The sequence below is a fragment of the Mauremys mutica genome, chromosome 3, assembly GCF_020497125.1.
Source record: "Mauremys mutica isolate MM-2020 ecotype Southern chromosome 3, ASM2049712v1, whole genome shotgun sequence".
Classification (NCBI taxonomy): Eukaryota; Metazoa; Chordata; order Testudines; family Geoemydidae; genus Mauremys; species Mauremys mutica.
Window position 1 is genome coordinate 59,055,179 of NC_059074.1, and position 10,765 is coordinate 59,065,943.

Consider the following 10,765-nt stretch of genomic DNA (forward strand, 5'->3'; position numbering starts at 1 on the left):
ACACTCAGCGTCAGATAAAAGAATTTTTTGGCTCTGTACACTATGGAAATTGGGAACTACTCACCTTCCTTATGCCAGACAGATACTGCTAGGGGAACTCTGAACTACTGCACACACATACAATTAATGAGCAGTGCATATTTTTATTTTTTTGTGCAGAAAAAAATCTTCTGCTGAAATGTTAATGCAGTTCGGCCTTATGCCCACCTGAGGGTGATGTGGCACAAGAACAGTAGCAACTCCCAGCAGAAAATAACTTCTGCAGTTCTGCCCTTTGCCCATCTCAGGGCACTGTGGTGACAGAACAGAGCAGCTCCTGGCCAGCTAGGGAAGAGAAAGATCCTGCCTTCATCACAGCACCTGTCAGGCCAGGTCAAGAGATGGGGGCTATAGGGAGATAGTGTGGGGTGCTGGGGGTGTGTGTCAGACAGGGGCTTATAAGGGCTAGTGGGGGAGGACAGACTGGGCAGGGGCTGAATGGGAATAGAGGCGCAGGACCACATGGTGACAGAGGAAGGGGTGCAGAGCTACATAAAGACAGTGTGGCTAAGTGGGGGAACAGAGACACATGGGGACAAAGGGAGGGGGTACAGGGATGGGGGTGGCTGAGTAGGGGCACAGAGACACATGGGGAAGGGGTTCAGGGCCACATGGGGATGCAGGGGTGTCTGAGTGGGGGTGGAGGGACACGTGGACAGGTGGTACAAGGACACATGGAGGTGCATGAACACATGGGGGTGCATGAACACATGGGGACAGGGACTGATGTGCCTGACTGAATGGGAGAGGCTAGGGGTCAGCCAGTATGGGGGAAGCTCCCTAACAATCCTTCCCTGCCCCCACAAAAACCTGTTCCATATTTTTCCCATCCATACCCAACAACCCTACAAGTTCATACCCCAGGCTCTTTCCCAGCAATTTACTTCCCTCTCCCTCAGCTCCTCCATTACCCCGACTCCTTCAAGCCTTTGCACTGCTTCTGAGAGGTGCGGGAAATACGGCTCTGTATTGTAGTTTAAATGAATTATTACTCAGAGTTTTGAATTAATATGCCTAGCAAGGAATCTATTTGTCAAAAAATTGTTTCTGAATCTTTTTTGTTGTCTGTATTGTTACAGACATACTTATTGACAGATATTTTGAAATAAATGACCAAAATAATTGAAACTGGTGTGATTATATGGTATTATTTTGACAAATAAAATATGCAAAATTTTAAAATAGTGTGCAGAATTTTTAATTTTTTGGCAGCGCAGAATTCCCCCAGAAGTAGACAGACCAAATGATACACAGTTATAAATATGAGAACATCTCCAATTATTTATTAGATTGAATACTTTAAAATATAATATGAAATATATTTTATTATACTAAGTATATACTAATAAAGCCAGAATATTTAATTTCAATATACACGGCAACTTGATTTGTAAAATAAATATAATATTTACTCTCTCTCATTTTGTTCTGAGAAGCATTTGCTAAGTAGGCTAATTGCCTGGGCGTATTTATGATATGTAACTTAGAAATGAACTTGAACAAGTCCAGCTGGCTCCCCAGCTTTAGTGGAAAGGGTTCCTGATGAAAGCAGAACTTGCTGGAGACCATACAAATCAGAAAACAGCAAGTGCATTAATGCATTGGATATCTGAGCCAGAGATGCTTTGCTGCCTTTTGAAAAATAGGCAGGGCTAAGAGAGGAACTTTACCAGCTCCTAAGGGAAAGGGGCACTGAGTCTTAGATGGATCTGGACACAAATTTGAGCTGAATTAAGGGACTGATGCTGAGACACAAATTCCAGCATTTGGCATCAGCAGCCAAGTGAGCAAGAGAGCTGGTTCTTGTCCCTGTGGGAAGACTGGTGGACTTGGATACCATTATGGCCAACTACTAGGACCCTGAAGAAGACACCATGGCTCTGACAGTTCATGACACCAATACCAGCGAGGTAGCAGAATGACCAAAGATGTGCTGAACCCCAAAAAGGAACCTGAGAAGCCAGGCCCCTCCCAGAAGCCCAACTCCACCCCAATCCCTCTCTTCCCCATCCAGGTGTCCCCCACCACCCCACCTAACCGCCCGACACTTCTCTTCCCAGCAATCCCAGCACTACCATCAGCCAGAACCATTCCTTTTCCTCCCAGGTTCCCCAACACCGCCACTAGTCTGACCTGCTAGGCTTTTTTTTTTTTTTTCCCATTTGTAGCTTACAAATTTAAAAAAAAAATCACCAGCACCCTGAAACTGGCAATGCAGAAAACCGGCCAGGTAGTCAGGTGCCCTGTGCAAGTGCAACCAGTGTACAATGATTAATTCAGGCCTGCTACACAGTGTGGAGCCTTGCTTTGTGAGGATTCCATGCCTGGTAGCGGGCAACCCATAGGATTCCCTGTGATGTGGATCCTTCCCACACTGGAAGGCAGAACATTAGTAGTGGACGTGTTAGTGAAGCTTCAGGGGCGGGATAGCAGTTGAGGAGCAGCTCTGAAGCCTGAGCATATATATTAATCTGCAATAAACTGTACTGGGCAAGCTGCGGCTCTAGGGTAGATGAGTCCTAAAAAAAAAAAAAAGTGGGAGCATGTGTGGAAATTAACAGAGATTCTTAAAAGCAAATACTGAATCTTTGGACTTCTGGAGTTGGCCCTACACCTAACTCCTGGCTATTCAAGCTATAATCCAATCTGTATTTTCCCAATTTGTCTTTTATTTTAAGGTGAAAGCAATACCTGTTCTACATAGCTTGATTCCTGAACATGGACAAGTTGTAGTTAGAGAAATAAGATTTTAAGACTCCAGATAATGCAACAAAAATAATCTCTCAATTTATGAACTGGATAACTACAGTAATAACAGCGCTAGAAGCTAAACAGCTGATAAATGCTGAGATAAAAGACAAGAATAAATACAATTTAAAGCATTCCCATGACAAGAAAACACATTCAAACAAGTATTTTTTGGTAAGAAATCCAGAAGACAGGTTTATGAACGACTGAATTATGGACCAATTAAAAACATACCAGATACAGGATAGAATAAATGTTAAGAAAGAATTCTAAGATATACATCTTTAAAAGTAAGTTAAACTTATGCCTCCTGCCAAAATCACTAACATTCAAAATCATGGCCATTAGGCCAGAACATGGACTAATCAATCATAGAAAGAATGGGGAATACAGGTAAAAGTTGAAAAATCAACTGTTGTGTGGCTAGACCTTCAAAGCAACATTTACAGAATTAAAGGTAACAGAGGAAGATCAGGAACTGCGCACCTGCTTACTCAAAAGCAATGGATTATAGTAGTGAATAACTAAAATTATACAATGAGCATGACACAAGGAGAAAATAATCTTCTCTGCAGACATACCAGAGTGTACACTGCTTCGTGGGCAGCGTTTAGTATTATAAGACAGGCTCATCAAAGAAATCTGAAAACATACCAGGGAAATATAATGCTACTTTGCTAGAGGAATCTGAACTGATGCCCAATATTTATAGATAGAAGTTTCAAGGAGTTAAAAAAAAAAAAGCATAATTATGCTGAATTTGTAAAAGGTTGCAGGACAATGGGATTTCCACTCTAAGTCTGGAGCTAATGGAAATTTTACCAACAGTGCACATGAAATGTAAGTGTAGATTGGTGACCACCACCTCAAAATGCTGTGACAGTGTATACTGATCACTTCTTTTTCTGCATATATTAAAAAATTAAATACAAAAGAAAAATCTAAAACTTCAGTGCAAAAGATAAACACAGGTCCATCTTTACCAGGATGTGATAATTCTGAAAATCTTGTTCTTAAACAGTATTTGAAAGAGGCACATCTCATTTTAAGTGAGATCAAGGGGTACAACTGAGATGTACTGGGTGTTTAAAAAATAATTGTTCAGGAAGTCCTCAGTGTGCAAAACTAGTCAAGCAACTTTATCTTCTCTCAAGTTGCTTTGGAAGCAATAGGTCCTTAATACAAATTGATAGATCATGACAGTTTCCAAAGAATGAGTACAATTATGGCTAATTCTGTTTAGACATCATGGTTAATAGAAAGGTTAAACAAATGAAGCTTCACATTTTTATGATCTAACACTCCCTTGGAAATGTAGATTAATTTGAATTTCTATTACTCTTCCTTTAGAAATAAAGTCTGGAAAATGAATGCACTATACAAAAATCTAATAAACATATGACTCCACCATACAGTTAAGTTGTAAACTTCTCACCATATATTTTGCTTAATGCATCTACCTATTGATCTAGATGTTATTTGAGAATGCTTGATCAGTCAAAGCACAGAAAGCTCCAGATTTACTTTTCTAAGATAAATCTCGCTCTCCTCCCACCTTTTAAAATGATTATGAATAGGAAGAAGGCCACTGCAGGGTCCAACACAGACACAGGGTTCAATTCCTTACCTTGAACAGTGCCTTCTGCTCCTACTTCTGTTGCTTTCAAAAACATGCTTTCCTGTCTTTCAGTTAGAACTGTAAATAAATAGTCTGCCCTGCCCCCCCTCTTTCTTTTAAGAGAAAGTCTGTATTGAAAGTTCCCTGATACTGTCCTTTTGCAGTTTAAGGATGTTGTTCTCTTGTATTTGTTCCTGTGGGTGAGGTGAGCCACTCAAACTAGAGCATGGCACATTGTGCAAGCTTAAGAATGTATTGCTTTAACAACTGACAAATAGAAAACCACAGTGTCTGGTGCTCCCAGGAACGCCATCATGCCTTCTTCCACACCCCCCTATGGTGGAACCACCATCACCCTTTGTTCCCCAAAAGCTGTAAAGCAACTACCATTCCTCCTTACAACTAACTTCTACCATGACTCCTGTGGAACACTGTCAGCTGATAATAGTTTAGGCAGAAAAATGTGTTAGGACTTAGTAAGCAAACCTATGCCTCCCCCACCTATATATCTACTTTGTACCTACAGGTTGTCTATACCGCTCAGCTATTAAAAGACATGGTTGTATTAGTATTACTATAACTGTTTCAAAAATCCCTTTAGTTTGTTTTAAAAAATCAAAGATATTTAAAAAATGTTCAAAACTGAAACACTGATTTTTGTTAAACCTAAACATTTTGTTCAACCCATAACAATTTTTCTTCCACTTTCTGAAACTGCTAACAAACTGAAAAATCTATTTTTTGTCTAGTTCTGTTAACTTCCTCTTCTCTTAAAATCCATTTGTTTGCTTTTTCCACCAGTTAGCGTTTAGGTCACGAGCTGATCCTGCAAAGACTTAACTTTAAATCAACAGGACCACCCTTGTACTTGAAATTATGCACATGTGTAAGTCTTTACAGGATCAGGGTCCAAGATTGTATACTCTTTGGTGTAGAGACTGTTTTGTACCATATACTGGTACAATGCATAACACAAAGGCTGGGGCCTCTAGTGTGCTATGGTAATATTCATTTTAAATAAAATGAGAAATAATAATGAGAATGCTCCTCAAAGGGTCAGAACTGATTTATTTCTCCTGCCTGATTCTTTAAAATGACCTGTGGTTTAGAGTTTCCTCTGCCCTATTGATTTTTCTTCACCTGCATGCACAACTCACAACACAATGCTCCTCTAGCAACTAGTTAACAGTGCATAAAGGACCACAGATTCAGATGAAGATTAAAATACCGAGTGGAGAAATGCTCAAACCTTCACAAAGATTTCGGACACTGTGGAAAATTTCAGTTCCCTGAAAGTGGCTGTTAGCAGCAGTCTGCTGGGTAACAGAGCACCCCCCCCGCGTGATCCAGGACGGTCACCCATCCCCGTGATCATCCGTGTAGCCGGGGGGAGATTTAGAAGAGGCGCCCCCCTCCGCAAAGACACCTGATGCGGGCAGCGCCCACCCAGCCCGGGACACCCGGGCCAGCCGCGAGAGGATGCCCGGTCCCGGTGCACTGGGGCTGGGAGAGGGGACCGGGCATCCCAGCGGCGGTTCTCGGGGGCACAGGGGCCGGCACAGCAGGCTCAGGGGGAGCCCTCAGTCCCTGCCAGGAGAGCTGGGCTCGCAGCCCCGCTGGTCCAAGCTGCTCCCGCTGCCACAGCCTTGCTGGGGCGCCCTGACCCCCGCACCCCGCCCGCCCCATAGCAACGCGGGGGGGCCGCTCCACCCCGCCCCGCCCGGGGCAGCTGCTGGCCCATCCCCCCGCCCCGGCTCTCACCTGTGCCGGGCTGGGACTCGCCCAGCAGCGGGGTGCGGTCCGCCCCGTCTTCGGGCTCCGCCTCGCGGCGCGCCGGGGCCCGCATCGCGCCCAGCGTCAGCCCGCCCGTAGCCACCGCGAAGCGGACCCAAGTCCCGGCCAGGGCTCTGCAGCCCGCCCGGTGCAGCCGGGGTGGGCGGCAGCGGTCACGTGACTGCAGCCGGGCGGAAGCTGCCTCTGCCGTGGCGCCGCCCGGCCCTGAGCTAGGCCTCAGCCGCCATCTTTGGTGCTGGCAGCGACTCGGGTTGGGGCTCTCAGAGTCTCTCCCTCTGGCCGTGGAGAGGATTGTGTTGCATCCATCTCCCACATACCGTGTGCAAGTCTCTCCTTTTCAGGCCCACGTGAAAGTGGTGTCTGTTGGGGGGGGATTAGGCTGAAATTTCCAAGATACCCCTACATTTACATGCACCAAGGGGCCCAAATCCCAGCCCCTTCTGACCTGCGTGCACAGATCATAGCCCCCCCATTTGAGGTCAGTTGCAGACAGACATTTAACTTCTCTATTTTATTGCTTTGGATTCATAAATAACTAAAATGCCTAATTCAAGGAGATAAAGGACAACCATGTGAAAACTAATAGACAAAACTTACTTGTAAGAGATGCTTCTTATTTAGACCTTAATTACCACAATTTATATCCACTAAGCAGCTAGTGGGAAGCATTTCCTCCAGCAAAATAAACACTAGCAGTATTAAACTTTCTCAACTTTGTCAAAAATAGTCTGCTATATTTTTCTTGCACTCATACTGATAAATTCATTTTGCATTAGGTTTGATAAGTACAGTTAGGGACCGTCGAATAGTGGAGGTAAATGTGTGGTTATGCAGGTGGTGTGGGAGAGAGGGCTTTGGATTCCTTGATTATGAGATGTTCCAGGAAGAAGGAGTGCTGTAGGAAGAGATGGGATCGACCTAAGGAAGAGAGGGAAGAGTATCTTTGCAGGCAGGCTTGCTAACCTAGTGAGGAGGGCTTTAAACTAGGTTCTCCAGGGGATGGTGACCTAAGTACTGAGGTTAGTGAGGAAATGGGATACCGGAAAGAAACACAAGGAGGAGGGTGCAACAGGGGAGCCCTCCTGATTCATACTGAGAAAGCAGGGCAATCAGGTAGTTATCTTAGGTGCATGTACATGAAAGCAAGAAGCCGAGGAAACAAGCAGGAAGAATTGGAAGCCCTGGCACAGTCAAAGAACTATGATGTGATTGGAATAAGAGACTTGGTGGGGTAACTCACGTGACTGCAGCACTGTCATGGGTGGGTATAAACTGTTCAGGAAGGACAGGCAAGGGAGGAAAGGTGGAGGAGTTGCACTGTATGTAAGTGAGCAGTATGTTTGCTCAGAGCTCCAGTATGAAACTTGAGAAAAGCCTGTTGAGAGTCTTTGGATTAAGTTTTGAGGCGAGAGCAACAAGGGTGATGCCGTGGTGGGTGTCTGCTCTAGACCACCAAATCAGGTGGATGAGGTAGACGAGGCTTTCTTCGGACAATTAACTGAAGTTTCCAGAACACAGGCCCTGGTTCTAATGGGGGACTTCAATCACCCCGATATCTGCTGGGAGAGCAATACAGCAGTGCACAGACAATCCATGACGTTTTTGGAGAGTGTTGGGCAGGGCCGGCTTTAGCAAGTGCGGGGCCCGATTCCCGGGGGCGGGGCTTGTACTCACCGGGTGGCGCTCCCAGTCTTCAGCCACACTTCCGATTGCCGGCCAGGGGAGGGGAGCCGAGGGGCTTGCCGCGCTCCGGCCGGGGTTGCGGGGCTGCCGTGCTCCAGCCGGAGCTCCAGCCGGGAGAGCGGGGCTGTGGGGCTTGCCGTGCTCCGGCCGGGGTTGCGGGGCCGTGGGGCTGCCATGCTCCGGCCGGAGCTCCAGCTGGGAGAGCGGGGCTGTGGGGCTTGCCGCGCTCCGGCCGGGGTTGCGGGGCTGCCGTGCTCCAGCCGGAGCTCCAGCCGGGAGAGCGGGTCTGTGGGGCTTGCCGTGCTCCGGCCGGGGTTGCGGGGCCGTGGGGTTGCCGCGCTCCAGCCTGAGTTCCGGCCGTGGTCGCGGGGCTGTGGGGCTGCCACGCTCCGGCCAGAGCTCCAGTCACGGGGCCATGGGGCTGCTGCGCTCCGGCCAGAGCTCCGGCCGCAGTCACGGGGCAGTGGGGCTGCCACACTCCAGCTGAAGCTCCGGCTGTGGTCGCGGGGCCACGGGGCTGCCACGTTCTGGCTGGAGCTCCAGCCAGGAGAGCGGGGCCACGGGGCTCGCCGTGCTCCGGTCGGCACACTGGCCAGGGGAGCGGGGCTGCCGAAGACCCCAGCGGAGCGGACTGCCGCTGGGGTGAGTAAAAAAAATGAAAAAGGTGCCAAAGGCGCGGGATCCGATTCTGGGGAATTGGGCGAATCGGCCTAAAGCCGGCCCTGGTGTTGGGGACAACCTCCTGGTGCAACTACTGGAGGAACCAACCAAGGGCTGTTCTCCTCTTGACCTGCTGCTTACAAACAGGGAAGAATTGGTAGGGGAAGTAAAAGTGGGTGGAAACCTGGGCAGCAGTGACCATGAGATGGTTGAGTATCCTCATAAAAGGAAGAAAGGAGAGTAGCAAAATACAGACCCTGGACTTCAGAAAAGCAGATTGACGCCCTTAGGGAACTGATGGGCAGGATCCCCTGGGAGGCTGATATAAGAGGGAAAGGAGTCCAGGAAAGCTGGCTGTATTTTAAAGAAGCCTTATTGAGGGCAGTGGCCAGCATGTCCCTTGGCCTGCGCCGCTTCCTGCAGCCCCAACTGGCCTGGAGCAGCGAACCACGGCCAGTGGGAGCTGCGATTAGCCGAACCTGTGGACCCGGCAGATAAACAAACTGGCCCGGCCCACCAAAGTGCTTACCCTGGCGAGCCACGTGCCAGAGGTTGCTGACCCCTGGAATAGTAACTATGGCAGATGACCAGCTTGGCTTAACAGTGAAATCTTCAGTGAGCTTAAATACAAAAAGGAAGCTTACAAGAAGTGGAAACTTGGTCAGGGATGGCTAGGGAGGAGTATAAAAATATTGCTCAAGCATGCAGGGGTGTAATCAGGAAGGCCAAAATGCAACTGGAGTTGCAGCTCATAAGGGTAACAAGAAGGGTTTCTCCAGGTATTTTAGCAACAAGAAAAAGATCAGGGAAAGTGTAGGACCCTTAATGAATGGGGGAGGTAACCTAGTGACAGATGATGTGGAAAAAGCTGAAGTACTCAATGCTTTTTTTGCCTTGGTCTTCACAGACAAGGTCAGCTCCCACACTGCTGGCCTGGGTAACAAAGTATGGGGAGGAGGTGAGCAGCCCTAAGTGGTGAAAGAACAGATTAAGGACAATTTAGGAAAGCTGGACATGCACAAGTCCATGGGTCCAGATCTAATGCATCCGAGGGTGCTGAGGGAATTGGCTTATGTGATTGCAGGGTCATTGGCCATTATCTTTGAAAACTTGTGGCGATCGGGGGAGGTCCTGGACGATTGGAAAAAGGCAAATATAGTGCCCATCTTTAAAAAAGAGAAGAAGGAGAACCCGGGAAACTACAAACTGGTCAGCATCACCTCAGTCCCTGGAAAAATCATGGAGCAGGTCCTCAAGGAAACCATTTTGAAGTACTTGGAGGAGAGGAAGGTGATCAGGAACAGTCAACATGGATTCACCAAGGGCAAGTCATGCCTGACCAACCTGATTGCCTTCTATGATGAGATAACTGGCTCTGTGGATATGGGGAAAGCAATGGACGTTATATATCTTGACTTTAGCAAAGCTTTTGATATGGTCTCTCACAGTATTCTTGCCAGCAAGTTAAAAAAGCATGGATTGGATGAATGGACTATAAGGTGGATCGAAAGCTGGCTAGATTGTCGGGCTCAATGGGTAGTGATCAATGGCTTGATATCTAGTTGGCAGTCAGTATCAAGTGGAGTGCCCCAGGGGTCGGTCCTGGGGGCTGGTTTTGTTCAACATCTTTATTAATGATCTGGACGATGGGATAGATTGCACCCTCAGCAGGTTCATGAATGACACTAAGCTGGGGAGAGAGGTAGACATGCTGGAGGGTAGGGAAAGGGTCCAGAGTGACCTAGACAAATTGAAGGATTGGGCCAAAAGAAATCTGATAAGGTTCAACAAGGACAAGTGCAGAGTCCTGCACTTAAGGTGGAAGAATCCCATGCACTATAGGCTGGGGACTGACTGTCTAAGCAGCAATTCTGCGGAAAAGCACCTGGGGATTACAGTGGACGAGAAGCTGGATATGAGTCAGCAGTGTGCCCTTGTTGCCAAGAAGGTCAATGGCATATTGGGCTGCATTAGAAGAAACATTGCCAGCAGATCGAGAGAAGTGATTATTCCCCTCTATTTGGCGCTGGTGAGGACACATCTGGAGTATTGCATCCAGGTTTGGGCCCCCCACTACAGAAAGGACGTGGACAAATTGGAGAGAGTTCAGTGGAGAGAAACAAAAATGATCAGCAGCCTGGGGCACATGACTTACAAGGAGAGGCTGAGGGAACTGGGCTTGTTTAGTTTGCAGAAGAGAAGAGTGAGGGGGGATTTGATAGG

The 10,765-nt window shown here is 47.4% G+C and overlaps 1 protein-coding gene across 2 annotated transcripts in view; it reads right to left on the minus strand.

Moving 5' to 3' along the window:
• Window positions 1-6,415, minus strand: part of SLC17A5 (solute carrier family 17 member 5) — a 37,084-nt gene extending 30,669 nt beyond the window's left edge. The window contains exon 1 of one of the 2 annotated variants that reach the window (XM_045011886.1): window positions 6,167-6,415. In XM_045011886.1, coding sequence (XP_044867821.1) covers window positions 6,167-6,251 — 85 coding nt within the window. In that variant the 5' untranslated portion in view covers window positions 6,252-6,415. Of the gene's footprint in view, window positions 1-4,414; window positions 4,488-6,166 lie in introns of those variants that run through there. The other variant, XM_045011887.1, reaches the window with a different exon arrangement.
• Between the last annotated feature and the right edge of the window lie 4,350 nt (window positions 6,416-10,765).